The sequence below is a fragment of the Lates calcarifer genome, unplaced genomic scaffold, assembly GCF_001640805.2.
Source record: "Lates calcarifer isolate ASB-BC8 unplaced genomic scaffold, TLL_Latcal_v3 _unitig_950_quiver_259, whole genome shotgun sequence".
Classification (NCBI taxonomy): Eukaryota; Metazoa; Chordata; class Actinopteri; family Centropomidae; genus Lates; species Lates calcarifer.
In genome coordinates this window covers 922,677-940,863 of record NW_026118117.1, presented here as the reverse complement: position 1 = coordinate 940,863, position 18,187 = coordinate 922,677, and the positions used below count along the sequence as shown (strand labels likewise).

Genomic DNA, 18,187 nt, shown 5'->3' with positions numbered 1-18,187 from the left:
TGTGATCTTTTCTTTTGGCACGATAAAATGGAGGAGACACTGAGATGGTATTCACATTCAGCAGTGATTCAAATTTGCATTGCCTCAAAATGGCATACACTACATGGCCTGAAAAAAAAGCTCTTACAGTTATTGAAGAGGTGAATTAATCGCTGTAATACTGCTATGCAAAGTTAAAGGGCATAGATGGAAATGGACCAGGGACAGTGGAAGTATCTTTGGGCCCACATTGAAAAAGCGAGGAGGACAAAATTGTTACGCAACATGCCAAAGTATTGCACTATTACAGAGGGCTGAAAGCCTTGCATAACTCAACAATTCAACCCACCCATCACATTTACTGTACATTAGCGAGCCTGCAGAGTTGTTCCTCATCACTTAGGAGCTGAAAAACCCAGTTCTGACAAGTGGCCCCCATCCTTTTTCTCTGGCACGTTGCAGAAATCTAGTACCACTCAGAGAGGGCACAATGGGTTATTTCAGTCCCTCCTGTGTGTTGTATGTAGGCGACAATATTCAGCAGAGAACCTGGTTGATCTGTAGAGGTGGTGCACTTGCTCAACTTCCTCCACAGAGCTGTATCTCTATCTGGAACAACTTGCATCTTTTGGGCTATTTTTAAGAAGCATGGATCCCTCCCTGCATGTTTGCTGAAATAAAGCTGCAGTGTTTAAGACAGATTGATTTTGACCACTGACAGAAGAAAACATGTTCAATCTCCTTTTTTAAGAGATACACAGAACATTGAAGCCTGAATCTGTTTACCATCAGAAATGGTCTTGTCTTGATCTTCTTTGGCCTTTCCACCATCCTTAAGGTGTGCTCAGACTGAATGTGAAGAGACGAAGATAGACACAAATTGTGTGCAACAAATTTAGGACTTTAGACTCAGATTTAGACTCAAGCTGAAAATGTTTCAATTTAGGCAAAACATTTACACATATCTTAAATTCAAGATGGTATGGAGTTAGAAAAAAATCTGATTAGTTCTGAAATGAGATGAGATGATCAAACACTCAAACTTATTTGAACTAAAAATCGAACATGAACTAACTCAGCTGTCTGTTGTTCAGCTGCTGTACTTGTGGAAGTTCTGCACACAGGTGTTTTTCTTGTGTGCTTAGTAGTTTTGTAAAGATTACTAGGCTGAAAGAAAGGCCATCTAATCATTTAATTTTTATTTGCCCATATAAAAACATTTTCTTCAAATAACTGGACATGTTTGTCCGTGTCAGTATTTATTTTTCATTCACTTGGGGGCAGTGGAACAAGCTGTAAACAAAACCTGAGCATATCATTAGCTTAAATAATGCTGTTATAATGACAAATAATGTCTTAAATATACATCCAGCAGACATGGAGCAATCTGCATTCATGGAGTCATGTTTAAATCCAGTATTTATTCTCCATTGGTTTTTGGTCTCTGTCATTTCCTGATTTAAAAATATGGCTCTTAAGCAGCTAATCGCCCTTAAAAGTTCACTAGTCAGTTGCTAACTTTGTGTGCTGTTTGCTGCTGGGCAGATAGTGTACAGGATATTACAGTGGTAAACCAACATGATGAGCTGTGACTGTAATAAACTGATTAGTCTCTGGAGAATAAAACAAAACCAAATAATTCTCATTCTTTTCATGGGAATACATCAGCATCAGATTGATATCTTGAAAGTTTGCAATGAGACAGCACCTGGGAAGCAATAGGTGCACATTTCTGTGAGAATCCCAAACAGTGAAACTGAGCCCTCTGAACAACACAGATCCCCCCACATGTTCCAGAAAGAGGGGTCTTTCTGGGGCACTGACATTGGATCCCACCGCTCAGTCCTGGGATGGGGATGAGGGCCGATGAAGGGGGGTGCACGAGGGTAAGGCAGAGGATTTGGGGGTAGGGGTGGGAGGGGGTGGAATGGATTGTATGAGGGGGTATTACCATCCCAGCACAGCAGCCAGATGGACAGCAGATGACTTTTGTTCTTCCAAATACTCTTTAGGCTGAGGGGAAGAAGAAGAGGTGGAGGTGGAGAGGAATAAAAGAAGAGGAAAGAAGAGAGGGGACAGGGAGAGAGAGAAAACAGGCATCAGTGAAAGTTTCACTTTTAGGCTGCAAATATTTCTCCTTCTCTTGACCATAACATGTTCACCAAAGCCATTAATATGCCCCAAAATGTCCTGCCATGAAAGAAAAAATCTGATTATGCCCCACATAGTTATTATGTACACCATCATGTAAGCTGTTAAGTTGTATGCACTTAAGAAAGACAATAGAAAATATTCAATTTACAGATAAAATCTCAGTTGACTGAGAATTCCCTGGTATTGCAGGATCAGTCTGTAGCCTTAATTCAGCTGTGTACACAAATTAAAATGCAATAATGATCCAGCTCAATCACAGTGGGAATACCAGCACAGGAAAGGGAACTGCTGCTAGTCCGCCCCCTACTGCTAGAAATCTGATCTTTACTGGTACTAATATCTGCTCCTCTGCAGGCCTGTATTGCCCCCTAACGGTGTGGAAAACCACTCACAAGCTTCTCTGAGGTCTTCATTCGACAATGCCTCCACCTCACCTCAGCGAAACCTAACTAGATGAATAGTGGACCTTGATTAACAGATTATACTTTATGAATGAGTACCACAACAGTTAACAACATAAAGCCTGGTAGTTTATGTAAAATTGTGCAAAAATCTGAAGTAAGTGGTTAGTGCTGTTTTAGGAGAGAAAAATATTGTTGTTTTTATGTATGTTTTTATACTGTGGCTGTGATAATTCAGCGTACTGGGACATAGAGAACACATGCAACTAGACAAAACAGAAGCACATGAAAAAAAACATCTTCCAAAAATTCAATTTGACAACACATTCACAGTATTTAGAAATGATGCAAAGTAAGAAAACACAACTAAAGACTGAAATAGTGCAGGTGGCCCAAATATGATGGACATTAGTTACATTTTGAGTAAGATCATAAAGTCAAGCTAGACAGGTATACATGACATAGCCATAGTAACCAATACTGTTTAAAACTGTTGTAGGACGAGGCTAACATCTGACAATGCTTTAACACATTGAACTGAAAGGCTTCAACTGACAGTTGAAGATCAGGTGGAGGTGTCTTAAATGCATTGAAAAAAACTCATAATATGGAGTCTGGTCTTTTTCTTTCTTGTCTACAGCAAGGCCCAGCAGTTCCTCTTTTTGCTGAGGAAACTTTTAATATTTGAGACGGTAGCAGCTGTACTTGACCTCACTTTCACTATTTCTGGTATAATATTATCACTGCTAAAAAACAATTCAGAATATTCTTATATCAGCCATGTAAATTAAACAGCAGGCAATGCTCAGTCCTCACTATCAGAACTCTACATCCAGTCAGCTTGATGTAAAACAGCCTTCATCATACAGGACCGTCACATCCCCATTATGATCATCACGCCAACACCTCCAGTCAAGCCACTGTTATCAAAACCCTCAGATCAGGATGAATACATTAATCAGCTCATTCAGTCCAACTGCCATCAACATGATGAAGAAGCTATGAAGGGCTTGCCAGTTTTCATTGTATGTATCTTTTGGATACAACCTTAATAAGCTTATTTTGAGCTGTGTGAGTCTGGTTACAAATGACCTGTGAAGACACGCTACACCACCAGGGGGAGGCATAGTCATAATGGCACTGAAATAAAGTTGTGAGTTCTGGAGGTGACGCACAGGAACTGATGGCACAGGCAATGTGTTAATGGTTTGAACAAAAGGAAGACAATTACTGAAACACACTGAGAAACACTGAAAAACTGGTTGCCACTCCTGTCAGCTAAGAACAGGAAACTGAGGCTACCATTTGCAAGGACTCACCAAAATTGGACAATAGAGGACTAGAAAAAGCACTCCTTGGTCTGATGAGTCTTGATTTCTGCTATGACATTCAGATGGTGGGGTCAGGATTTAGCATAAACAACATAAAATTTATGGATCCATCCAGCCTTGCATCACAAGTTCAGGTTGGTGGAGATGGTGTAATGGTGTGGAGGATATTTTCTTGAAACACTTTGAGAAAAAGAAGGACATTGCAAATACACAGACTAAGTCAAAATGTAAATAGTAATAATAATGATGATAATTATAGCTAAAGGAATAATAATGACAAAACAGTGAAACATTAGCAGTACTAACACTAATAAATGTTTAAATGTTGTAGCATCATGGGTTGAGCTGGATCACAGGAGCAGCAGGAGCCTCTACAGCTCCAGAGGCAGAACCCTGCAGTAAGAGACAGTAGAAGAGAGAGAGAAGCACAGCCTGGGCACTGATGTACTTGAGGGAAGAAACACACAGTTAGATAGATGCAGCGATATTAGGACGGTTAATAGTAATCTCATCAGCAGGACATCATGGACAGCATGTAATAACTACTAAGCTTAACTGATACATTGAGACTGACCCAACCCGCCCGAAGGAAACATGGTATCCTGAAATAGGAACCAGAATAATATGCTAGTTAAAAGTTAAGGCATAAAGATGAGTTTTTAGTTTGGATTTAAAGGCCTCAACTGAGTCAGCCTGTCTAATATCAATAGGAAGGTTGTTCCAGAGGAAGGGAGCTCGATAGGAGAAGGCCCTGCAGCCTGCTGACTTCTTTTTAACTCTGGGGACAGACAGCAGCCCTGCACTCTGAGAACGCAGAGCACGGGAGGGAATATGAGGGTTAAGAAGATCAGACAGGTATAAGGGGGCTAGCCCATTTAGAATTTTATAAGTCATTAAGAGAACTTTAAAGTCTGATCTAACATGAACAGGGAGCCAGTGAAGGGAGGCTAGAACTGGAGTAATGTGGACAAACCTTCTCAACTTGGTTAGCATTCTAGCTGCAGCATTCTGAACCATCTGTAGACTTTTAGTGCTAACACATGGTAGTCCTGAAAGCAAAACATTACAATAATCCAGTCTAGAGGAAACAAAGGCATGAACTTGGGTTTTCAGCATCTGCCATAGAAAGAAAGACAGAATCCTAGCTATATTGCGCAAGTGAAAAAAGTTCACTGTACTCAAATGGCCTCCACAGTCACCAGATCTCAATCCAACAGATCACCTTTTGGATGTGGTGGAACAGGAGATTCGCGACATGGATGAAGAGCTGACCAGTCTGCAGCAGCTGTGTGATGCTCTCATGTCAATATGAACCAAAACCTCTGAGGAATGTTTCCAGCACCATGTTGAATCTATGCCAGAAGAATTAAGGCAGGCCTGAAGGAAAAAGGGGGTCCAATTGTTATTAGTGTACATGGTAGCTGCAGGTTTAAAAAAAAAAAAAACAAAGAAAAAGAAAAAAGAATTTTTCACATTGTCAGTGGCAATTGTTCCAGTTTGCTCTTACCACTGATAGATCTTTAAAAGCTCTCTTCTGGATTTTCCTATGAGACCAGCAACTCACACTGGAAGTATTAATCCATTACATTATAGTTCAACTGTTGAACTATAATGTTGAACTTCAACATGATAAAACAATAGCGATAACGATGATAATGATCATTACTATGAAGAATGAACTATAACGTCCTATAGCTATTGCCAATAACCACTGTTTTAAGGTAATTGTACTTTGCTTGAGTATTTCAGTGTCATGCTAATTTATAACTCCACTCAATCACCGGGAAATACTATTTCCATAACATAAAATTAATATATAGTTTTGGGGGCAAAAAAACGCTTCAATCGACCGCCTACCAATTCTTAAATAGACTTTAAACCTACTGATATCACCCTTATAATTGTAAATTCTTTTCTTGTAACTATTTGTGATGTCTAGACTGCTAACTTACATTCTCACCGAGATGTAAATTCTGTAGGATACCCCAAGTGTGAAAGATCACCCTAGGGGTGGGGTGCCACGTCTGGAGGCAGACAAAGAGGCAGAGGCGGTCCTGGCTAGATTTGCGCCCCGGGCGAACCATCCGCCCCCAGCCCCCCCCCCCCCCCCCCCCCCCCCCCCAGCCACACACACACACACACACACACACACAAAGGACTTACCCCCAAACCCCGCCACCAACACAACAATATATTCTATTATTTGTATTATTTTATTACATATAATCTTAAATACAAAAACGTAACTAGAACAAAGAAAAAACAAGATCAATAAATAAAATACAATATATAAATTTCACATAATTTTCCTTCTTTCTCTAAACTGGGCACCTGATGGCTTCTTTGGCCTTTTACTTTGATCCACGATCTTCATTTAAGACTCGACATCATAACATGACCTTTCGCATTACCTTTTTCCAACACCGTCCGTTCACCCGTCAATCAACCGGAGTCTGGAGTCACGTGACGTAAACAAATTTACGTAGATGATTTTTTTTTTTTTTACATTTTTCACATAACCCAATCAGTTAGGTGTAGGCATAGGGGTCTATGTTAATTATGAAATACAATTGATTTGGAAGCAGTTTGTGTGGCCTGGCATCAGTCTATCCCTCGCCCCCCTCCCCCTTGCCTCTTCATGCACACACAACCTGTATAACTCTCAATGAGGGCGCCCCAGCGCCCACTCCTCTAACTTGACATGGAAATGAGCGGCAGTCTAGAAAACTGGCGAGCTTTGTTTTGAGTTGAGTTTTTTTTTGTTTGTTTTGTTTTTTGCGTGTGCCCTCGTGCGCCCTCACATAGATTGCGCCCTGGGCGGTCGCCCACATTGGCCATAGCAAAAACCGGCCCTGCAAAGAGGTGTCAAAGGGCAAATAAGATCAAGGACCCTTTTGTTCACCTTGAGGGGCGTTTCTCAGGTATAAGAGTCTAGATGTCCCTATGTTCTTGGTCTTTTGCCATCTCCTGACCGCTCAACTTTGTCGGCCGGCAGAAGTCACTGTTTCATTCTTCACCAGCAGCTGAGAAAATTTCCACAACACCCTGTGTGAAAAATCAAGAACTTAGGAATATGCTTTTTTTTCTTCTCAAATTGTATGGACAGACTTCTGTTAACATTAAGTATTTCCGACGCTTTTGAAGTCATCATTTCCCTCCACCGCGGTTTCCTCCGCAGGAACAGCTGTCAGCCAATGGGGTTTGAGAAGTGGCGACATCTCTGCAATTCAGGAAACCCTCTCGTCCTCCGCCACTCGATAGATTAAGCAAGACCACGTAGATCACATTTCCGATTCTTGCTTCCAAAATAAAACGACACAGAACAGTGTTACACAATCTTCCAACACATACCTTATAATGAAAATTAGACAACTTTACCACAAAATAACATTAACTGACTCTGTACGCAGCAGTGAAATAAGGAATATTATTGTACGTATCGTATTAGCTAAAAAAACAAAACAAAACAACGAACTGTATTGAAGAGGACCAAGAAGATAGCAATTTCATAGACGTAATAGTGTAATAAGTATGCTCGTTCTACGTTCAGCTAAAGGCTTTTGTTCCTTCTTTTAAGGCATTTGAAGTTGAGATCACTGTTAGTGTAGTAGCCTATCCTTATTCCATATAAAGTAGATGTCCCGTGCTTTGAAACTGTGAAAATTGTGGTGGAGATAAATTATGGAATATTACAATCATAGTTGGAGATTAAAGGAAAATGGTGAGAAACTGTATTTTTTCTCTCACTGAGACCATTCGTGTTCTTCGTTTCGTGTTAACAGAACAAAAAGCAATCAAACAAATACGAATGAATTGTTTTTTTTAAGTTTGAGTTGGCGCTTTTATTTTTATGACAATATAGAATTATTTCCGGTATCGTCAAACTTTCCGGTGTGAACTTGACTCGGCTCACATCTTGGTTCAATCTTGAGCGGTATTGACTGATGAGTGCAGTGTTGTGGACTCGGTCTTTCTTTACCGTTGATATTTCCAGTTTCATTCAGTGCTTCTACGGAACATTTTCGCCAGACGTGAAACGCTTCCCGTTGCAAGATGTCTGTGGCCGGGCTGAAGAAACAGTTCCACAAAGCCAGTCAGGTATGGAGACGCCTGTTATTGCTCGTTCATAACAACAATTGATTGGATGTGTGTTTGCAGCTAACGGTAAACAAAATCAGGCTTCAGCTGATTATAAAATTATTAAAGTAGCCAACTATTCAACTATGGTGGGTCGCGACGCCGATTCCGAGACTGTTTGGAGACATTTTAAGCCCCGTTTAAGGTTATTTTCATCCGGATAAGTTCGTGTTGTACGGAGACAACGTCACACCAAACTCCGTTGAAACATATGAAGATTTACTGTATGTTGGCACATAAATACAAACACGCATTACTGATATGACTTAATTCGAGAGCGTTTTCGAAATATTGAACTCCCATGGATGTTTCGGCACTATTATTGACGCCCAAGTTCCTCATCTCGCAGCTCACCGTTTTAATATCATTTCAAGTGTTTGACCTGCTTCTTGTTCCCAAGCCAGTATCAGTGGGAAACACTTGTGTCATACTGTTGGGGAACCGTTTTAGAAAGTGGAAAAATGAATATATTTTCTTATTGAATATAAACAAATATCGTAATATTTTAAGATAGGTACATTAGAACACGCTTGCATCTAAGAATTTCTGTTGCTGTTTTACGTGGTCCTATCTCGTTGAGACCTCATGCAAGCACAGTTTTCCAATAGAATTGTGGTATCTGGGTATTAGGACTATTTAGCGAGTGTGTGTAGTCTGATCATCCAGTGGTCTAATTTGACCACTTTCTTGAAAAATCGTTACACAAGAACCAAACTAACTGAGCTGTCCTCTGTAGATTGGTCAAGTGTTTCAAACTTGTCATAGCTGCAACTCACTGTAATTTAAAGTAGGATGTAGGATGACATGGGGCCATCTGAAAAATTGACACAGACCTCCTTATCATAACAACTTCAAACACAAAGTTGCACTGTTTAATCTGGGCATGCAGTCAGTGCTCTTCAATAGATTAAACATTATTCATCAAAATATCAGTTAAAATGGATTGGCCTGTTGTTCCCACAGCCTCTTGCCACCATAATACACCATAGTGGGCGGCTGTGAGTAACATTTGTGAGATCACGTGTTTGTCCAAATCATCTGTGGCTCTCAATGATTTAGAAATGGTTTAAGCTTTGTTTACCTTTAAAGAACACTAGCTGAAAAATTAAGAGCTAACAGCAGATTTTCAGGTGGAAATGAATTGGATTAAACTGGAGTTATGTAGGAAGTTTTCCATACAGACTTCTTGTCCTGCTATTAGATGTTCCATGTCACACATGTAGCCTGGTGAAGATTGGCCATTGGACATACAGGGGTTCCGTTAGCCAACCATAAAATAATGGGTTTGGGTTTGGGCTGTTGTACAGAGCTTCAAGAACAACTAACTGTTTTCTCTTCTGTCCATCAAATGCTCTGTTTACTACTGAGCATAGTCACTTTTATTTAGCTCTGGTCAGTCTTTCTGTGTGAAAACACAGAATTATTTATGAATTATATTATAGTTATTGAATTGTGCACTTTCTTTTTTTTCTTGCCTTTCAGTGGCAACAATGGCTCACTCACACACACAGTGTAGTGTACAGGCCTGGATGTGTCCTATTGGCGACATAACATGATAATTAGTCACCTGAAGATATGAGCTCCCTAAGCTGAGACAAGTGATAACTGTAACATATAAAACTTTTTGTTTTTGTCTGTTTTAGGAATTATTAAAGACCACTGTCAAACATTAGCTTTCAACATCTTTGTTGAGGACATGAAGCACTCTCTGCTGGAACACAGAGAGGTCCGCTGGTGGTGGTGGGGCCCTTCCATGCTGTGCCCTTCCACAATTGAATTAAGACACTGGCGCTCTATGGGCACGTGCCCTTAGACCACTGTATCAGGAATTTTATGATCTAGGCACTTTTTCTCATCTGGACTGTGATGATCAGGCAGTATGAGGACACTAGTTATAGTCATTTTGACAGTTTATCCTGACTTTGTAAATCTTCATGCTATGTCTGAATAACTAATTGTTTTGTACTCAGATCATAGTTTGAGAGAATGTAATTCTCAAATAGCAAATTTTATTGGGTTCACGAGAACAAGACGAGATGAAATTTTAACACAGTTTCTAAGAAAACTTGAATGACAAATAAATTATTAAGTTACAAAATTCAAAACAATGCAAGTGGACTTTGAAACATATGGGGAGATCACTTTTTTCTGTTTTATTAAGAACCATAGACTTGAGAATTAAAAAAAAAAAAACATGCGCCACCATATTGCCAGGAGAGCAAAAACAGGTGAATTATTAAGGATAAAATATATGACCTGTAAGGGCTTTACTTCTTCTATTATTACAAATTCCTTAACTAAACTGATGAACAGCTTCTATCATGAAATTAAAACTACAGTGTTGGTGCACAGATGTAAAACATGAGCTGTCAGAGGAAGGAGATGAAATAAATGAGATCAGCTTGGGGAGAGATAACCAAACGAGTTAACTGATCAAGTTTTTTTAGAATAAAAACGTACTACAGGTCATGCATGTCAATGAAGGTTTAAGCCAATCAGGACAAAGTGCTGTTGATGTGGAGGTGGCAGCTTCAAGTTGGTGCAGCCGGAGAAAAGCAACTGCAGAAAACTGAGCAGAAAACGACAATTGCCTTACTCCCGCAAGGTTTTAAAGTCATGCGACATGGTGGTGTTGTCAGGTGTCTGAACTGTATAAGTCTCAGACACTGAAGCTGGGAACACGACAGTTTACCCTGGAATAACAGTGCTTCAGCTTAACAGCCTGAACAGCCTTAACATCGATTGTGTCCATTGATTCGATATAATATCCTATTGTGATGATGCTTGTGATTTACACCCCTATTGATTCCCTTATCAAATATATTCAGCTAGTTTTTTTTGTGGAATGAAGATGTGGTCGTTAAGTCCTGTGTCAGCACAGTAGCAAATTTCAACAGTTTTATTTATTTATTTAAAAATCTAGTTTCTTCTAATCATGTGAAGAAAACAATTGCTAAATGTGTTTGTGGTTTAGGGACCGACAAGCATAACACTGACACTAATGGTAAACTATGGTACTTAACAGTCAAACCTAATGTCTTATGTTGGGCATCTGGGTTTAGGCAGAGGAATATGAATGTCATATATCAGATTACTTGTGAAATTATTCCCATGTGCATAAGTTAAATGTGAACCTGCCACTTCCTGTTAGTGTGTCTGCACTGTTGTTGCGGTGTGTGATCCCCTCCACACTTTGATCAGTGTAACTGCACATTGAACTAGACACACAGTTTCTCTTTCACAGCCGGTTTCATGAGATAACATGGAGGTGAGGTCTCTAACATGAGGATGTTGTCCACTCTCACTTCTTTTTATTCAGTAAACGTGGGAAAAATGAAATACATGCTTTTCGTTTTGTGGACAGTGATTTCATGTGTACCTGGTACCTGTTTGATTGCTGTTCTCTGAGTCATGCAGTCATGCGAAGTCAGAGCCAATGCCGTTAAACAATTCAGAGCATAACATTTACGTCACCCACACTGGTTTCCTGCTACTGGAAACACAGTAAGAGAGTATCTGCAAATAATGGACTGTATCTTCCTTGTCATTCCTACAAAAGATCCATTTTTAGAAGTGTATGTCATGTACTGTGCTGTTTGGTATTTTACCTGCTTCCTGAAGCAGAAATTGGACAGTGACCAGGGCATAGGGCAGATGTATCAGAATAGATAATAATAATATTGACAGTATGTAGTTATGTAGTAGTAATAAACCCAACTGGCAGATGATAACTGGAAAGGGAAACATAGACAGTTTCTGAAATTTCAAACATATCTGAATCTTTTTCCTCTATTTTTGGTGAAGGGGCAAGGGAAATGTAGTGGAACATCATGTGGCACAGAATCATTGTCAATATTATTATAATTATCAGGTGTGCTTTGTCCAAACAAGCATGAAGCAGAAAACTGCCACTGCACTGTTTTCTGTAGGTTGGAACTTTAAGTTGTGGCTTCAGTTAATAGTCATTTTTGTTCATGGTTAATGTTTCAGAGTTTTCTCCAGTTTACAGTGATAGAAAACAGAGAGAGGCAGCAACTCCTCGCATGTTTTGATGCATTTTTGCTTGCCACACTGTCGAAAATAATTTTGTCTCATTTGATTATTTGAGATAAGTTTTTAAACAATAATTTCAATAGATAAGTGAAGTGGTGAGAGCAGAGAAGTCTAAGTTCTGTTTGGGGGTACCCCATGGCCCTGGGGTAAAGACATCGACCATGGACTCTAATATTCCCAATTCAGATCTGGATAGGATCCTTCTAGGATTCTGGCTCCCAAGTTACCTGTCTTCTCTTTACTATCTCTGTCTGATTAAGGCATAAAGTGACTTGTTCTTGGCCCATGGACTAACGTTTCACTAAATTACACTGGGCTAGATGTAATTAACAAGTAGTCCAACAAACAAATGTGGACAAAAGTCTTGCTGCAACTGAAAATGTCCCAGTTAAATTTTTCAGTTAAATTTTTCTTTCTGTGAAACAAAGATCTCTTTTTTGATCACAGCACTGGTCTAGCACTAGAGAGGTAAATATGAATGACTGACTGACTGACTGAAGTGATTAAGTTACCCCGTTGGTTGGTTGGCTTATTGGCCGTTGCTCTTGGGAAGTATTAGTAACTTTTAACTCTTTTGTTAATACATTTACTTTTTTTGAAAAAGCACCTAGCGACAAATTTACCATCTGTTTGGACAAACCTTAGCTACTTTCTGTGCTAAAACAGCTCTGTCGGGGCATGGACACTGGTCCTCTGAGGGTGTTCTGTGGTGTCTGGCACTGGAACATTGGCAAGCTTCAGTCCAGGATTCACTACATACATGTAAAACGTGATGGATCATCACCATCTAAGAGATCATTGAAATATTAACTGCTCTGTGTACTAATCCAAGGATGAGAATGAAAATATATGAATCCACAATGTATTTATTCTAACAATAAATGGTATAGAACATACACATAATGATCCATAGAACAGTTCTCACAGAACAAACAGTAGCACTATGTTCTCTTTCCTTCTTTGCAGTAACTTTACATTGGTCATACTGCTGCCTGTGGTGATTTTTCAAATGCTGAACTTGAAGGGGAATGACAGGACACAGAAAATACAAAATACAAGTACATATCTAACTTCCTTCTCTCTCTCCTTCTCCTCCGTTTGCAACTTTATAATATCAGTGCCAATAACTTTCCCATGGTGTGCCGCCACTACAAAATATGTATAGTGGAAACACTGCGGACATAAAGTTGGCGTTTTGGTCATAGCTCAGTTATCTCTCTCTGTCAGCTGCTTTTAACTCGTCATAACGCCAGTAGTTTCAGCTTTAGCTGTGTCCATTCTCATGACAGACATGCAGCTCTTAGCAGGTAGAACTCACGTGACCCCAGACCAGAGAGAATCGGAGTGACTCTGCCCCCTGTTTTCATCAAGTATCTAACTCCACAGTTAGTTTTGTGATTTGATCATTTTAAACAAGATCTGGTTGTAAAGTTTTCTGGTTGTAAAGTGCTGTGTGTGTGAACTGTAAGGCAGATAAATACAGTCGAAATCAAAGTCTACTTTATTGTCAATTCTCCCATATGTATGCACATACAGAGGATTGAAATTGCATTACTCCAAGACCCAGAGTGCAGCAAGGAAAACCATCAAAAATAGTATACACATAGAAAAATATATATATAAGTATTTAAGAATAAATACAAAAAATAAACGCCTACAACACAGCAACAGGTCAATAAATATAAATACTTAAGGCACATAACAGGTTAATGTGGCAAATTGTAGTACAAAACAGAGCAGACCAATGCTGCATAAAGTGGCTGATGCCCCAGTGTGTGTGTGTGTGTGTATGTGTGTGTGGGAGCGAACAGCATCGGTTGATGACAGGGTTCAGTTATTGAAGGGGGAGCTGGAGCTGGCCTGACAGTCAGACTTAATTGGTGTTTCAGTTTCACTCCATTAATTGTTTTGCAGGGCATCACTGATTGACATATCTGTCCTCCCGTTGTCATTTTCTGTTGACACAGTGCTTGAGAGGAGCGTTTAACTTTATTCTTGGCATGCTGACAATTAAGGAGTTCTTCTGTAAGTAAACTTCAAGAAATCAATAAGCACAAAACCTGACCTACATGAATCACTGAAAAAGGTTGGGATGGATGGGATGGAGGTGTGAGGGATGAGTCGGAGGTCTGGAAACAGGGAAGAGTTTTTACAGTTTTTGGTATGTTTTGTGTATATAACAATAGGATACAACAAAAATAATGATCAGTTTAAGCTTTAAGTTGTATAATTGTTCATGATACCAACAGTCATCCAAATTAAAGAACAGTAATGTGAGTTGAGTGGGAGTGTGAATATGAGAAGGTCTAAGGACATTTGTTGCTGGTGTTCTGTGATCTGACATTTTGGTGACTCACGCACAAGACCTAGCTACTACCTGAGTACCCAGTCTGTCCTTCCTCTGTCTATCTATACTTGATAACAGCACAGTTGTTGTTTTCACATCCACTGCTCAGTTTACTGTTCAAAGTCCACAGTCATTTGTACAGGTGGAACCCACTGTCGGTGCAGTTTTATGGCTAATACTCCTAACATCTGTGTCTGTGGCAGTGTCTTAAAAACATGCAGTTACAGAGTCTCTCTTTGTCCACTGTGATTTCCACTTTATCTGAATGGGATGCACTTGGTGGTTTCACCTTTTCTCTGTGTCTGCAGCTTCTTCTTATGAAGGCTTCTTGTGAATTTTTAAATTCACTTCACTTGACTACAAAACCAGAGGTCCTCAAATTTAGTTCATTATTTTAAGTTTAAGATCAATATAGGCAGATTTATAGTTGGGTGGTTTTGTCGTAACACTGTTACCCCCCCATTCTGTAGGTAATTTAATGATGTATTATGCAAGTTTTAATGTAAATATAATTAAATGTTTCAACACTTGATATTTGCTACCTAAAATGACTTATGAATTTGCAGATTAATTATTACATGTAGACAACTTAGGGCCAGCTCATCCCGCAATAACTTCTAATTTTGCTAATCTGGCTGGAGACCTGTCTTTACTGTCTACTCTCCAAAGAATGCATAAAATGCAGATACTGATCTTTCTGAGTGGACTGGGTATCAGACAGACATGATTTATCCTGAACCAAACCAGATTAATGCTTCTGCTCCATTCATTTGCTGCACTGAGATAACATTGATGCTACTGCTGATGCCATGTCACTACCTCAGCATGTTTTGCAGTAATTCACAAAAACTGTGCTTAAATGTGAAGGCAGTGTAGATCTTTACAGTGAAACTGGAAGTAGTGAGAATGAAATTTGTGCCCAGTAGGGATAGGCATTTTGATTACTTTTAGAAGTCAATTAATCAAGCCAATTTAAGTCGATTTGTCAATTAGTTGTCACGTCACCCGCATAGTACATATAAACTTAGGTTAAAAACCAAGCTCATCTATCAGTTGAACAGTCTGTTGTGCTTAGTTCAGAGCAAAGGTCTGAGCTGTCTTCATCACATGCACACCTGCAACATTAGTTATCTTTTCTCTGTAATAGTACCTTGTTAACATAAGTTTCCCTGCAAGAGAAACAAAACGCCACTAGACAGAGATATATGTGACTCCTCAGTGAAAAGAATCCATCCATCTTTAATGACGGAGTGATGGAGGAAGTAAGCCACAGTTGCCTGGTGGTCTGGCAGACAGCTTTTCAACTCATTATCATTTCAACAAGTCATCATCATGTGCGGCTTCACAGTGATGTGGATCAGCTTATGTTGGTGGTACAAAGTGAGACCCTGATACATGATTTACAGAAACAGGATGTCATCATAGAAACTTCCTCATGGAAAGAAATATGACACCAGTAACTTTTCTTTTCCACTGAGAAAAGACCCTGTTTTCTGGTGGTTTCACATTTCAGTGTTGGATGAAACATTGGACAATCTCCATGTGAGATGTGTTCTCACCTACTGGAAATGCAGTGCCCCTGTAGGAGAGAGGATAGAAACATCATCAACATGCCCATTGCATTCGCCCCCCCCAGCCCCACAAAAAAAGGACTTACCCCCAAACCCCGCCACCAACACAACAATATATTCTATTATTTGTATTATTTTATTACATATAATCTTAAATACAAAAAAGTAACAAGAACAGAAAAAAAACAAGATCAATAAATAAAATACAGTATATAAATTGCACATGTTTGAGAAATCCCTGAAGAAAGCAAAAAAAAAGGCAACTCTATGGAGCACAAAATAGGCTATTTATTAGCCTATAGCCTACTGTCACTCACATCACTCATAGAAATATGCATATCTTTTTCTTTTGCCTGTTTTTCCTCTTCTTCTTTTCTTCTTTTAGGCACTGGGCACCTGATGGCTTCTTTGGCCTTTTACTTTGATCCACGATCTTCATTTAAGACTCGACATCATAACATGACCTTTCGCATTACCTTTTTCCAACACCGTCCGTTCACCCGTCAATCAACCGGAGTCTGGAGTCACGTGACGTAAACAAATTTACGTAGATGATTTTTTTTTTTTACATTTTTCACATAACCCAATCAGTTAGGTGTAGGCATAGGGGTCTATGTTAATTATGAAATACAATTGATTTGGAAGCAGTTTGTGTGGCCTGGCATCAGTCTATCCCTCGCCCCCCTCCCCCTTGCCTCTTCATGCACACACAACCTGTATAACTCTCAATGAGGGCGCCCCAGCGCCCACTCCTCTAACTTGACATGGAAATGAGCGGCAGTCTAGAAAACTGGCGAGCTTTGTTTTGAGTTGAGGTTTTTTTTTTTGTTTTGTTTTTTGAGGGCGCTGTGCCCTCGTGCGCCTTCACATAGATTGCGCCCTGGGCGGTCGCCCACATTGGCCATAGCAAAAAACGGCCCTGACTGCATCACTGTGAATTCTCCAGACAGTGACCTCAATAGGACATTAAATGGACTTTATACTAGGGAGCTGGCAGGGTAAAGTCTGCTTAATGTCCAGTCCAACTGATTTGGACGTTTGTGTTCACACATACAACTCCACCAGGTAATCTCAGTGAAAGTTCAGGATTGCAGTGCATGTTTGAAAGCAGCTTTGGTCACACTGGAAAGGCATTTGTGGGACACATTAGCAGAAGTAATCATTTGAGGAAATGATATTGTAGCTGGCATGAAATACATATTGCGTCTGACTTGGGACAATGGAGTGGTGAAGCAGAACTTACTGGACTGAAAAACAGTGGGAGAAGATACACGCAATCTTCCAAAAACAGACCTTATTTGTTTGTAATTCAGGGTCCCTGGCAGAAAGGTATACAATACAAGGTAAAAGAGTGAAAGCAGAAAGGAGAAGGGATGCTTTCCAATAGCAGTCTCCATTGTGGTTCCACTTCAAAGTCACCTGGATACCTGGATTTGTTCAACTCTGAGTCTAATCTCTAATAGCTTTTAGTTTGTAGTTCTTCTTATATTAGCAAAGATCAATGTGCAAGACATTGTGGTAATAAGCTTCCATTGAGATTTGCAAGTGTTGCTTTCACTGGTTGAAATGACAAATAATGTTGGCAGAATTTATCAGCTGTAGCTAATTAATTGTAATTCCATTAGTCACAAACTAACAAATTCAAAAAGAATTAAAAAAAAATTTCTGGCAAAAGGTTTTCTGCAGTTCTACAGAAAGACCCTATGATGGCATCAGAGCAGTTGTGGGAATCTTTCAGTTATATATTTTTAAAAATATCGATTTCTTTGTCATCTTTGTCATCAACTTAAAAGTTCTGAATGAGAACCTCCAGGATTTTGAGTAAACATCTCATCCTCTCAGTCTATTAAGCTTATCTTAGCACTGAGGCTAAGCTGGTGAGTGGTTGCCAATAGTGGTTGTCAGTCTTCATTAACTGTCATAGAATTTTGTCATTATTACCAGATTATTATTGTCAACTTGCAGTATGTGGTTGTCCGCTAACAGCTATGCTTACATGTGACACTAATACAGTTATACGCTGCAGATATTGTCATTTTTATTCCATGCAGTCTTCTTCCTTGTCAAAACCTGGCACCTACAATATCCCCAGTGCAACTCAGCTTTTGATGGCTCAGTCAGAGATTCAGTTGTGTTATGCTAGTAGTGGCTAATGTATCCTCAAGATGCTAGCTTTTTATTTTCAAACATAAGTCTCACAGCACTAAAGCTAAA

The 18,187-nt window shown here is 39.6% G+C and overlaps 1 protein-coding gene across 3 annotated transcripts in view; it reads left to right on the top strand.

The window, feature by feature from the left end:
• The first annotated feature begins 7,749 nt into the window (after positions 1-7,749).
• sh3gl3a (SH3-domain GRB2-like 3a) overlaps positions 7,750-18,187 on the top strand; it is a 44,244-nt gene continuing 33,806 nt past the window's right edge. For all 3 annotated transcript variants that reach the window (XM_018672091.2, XM_018672090.2, XM_018672089.2), the window contains exon 1: positions 7,750-7,963. In XM_018672091.2, coding sequence (XP_018527607.1) covers positions 7,919-7,963 — 45 coding nt within the window. In that variant the 5' untranslated portion in view covers positions 7,750-7,918. The remainder of the gene's footprint in view (positions 7,964-18,187) is intronic.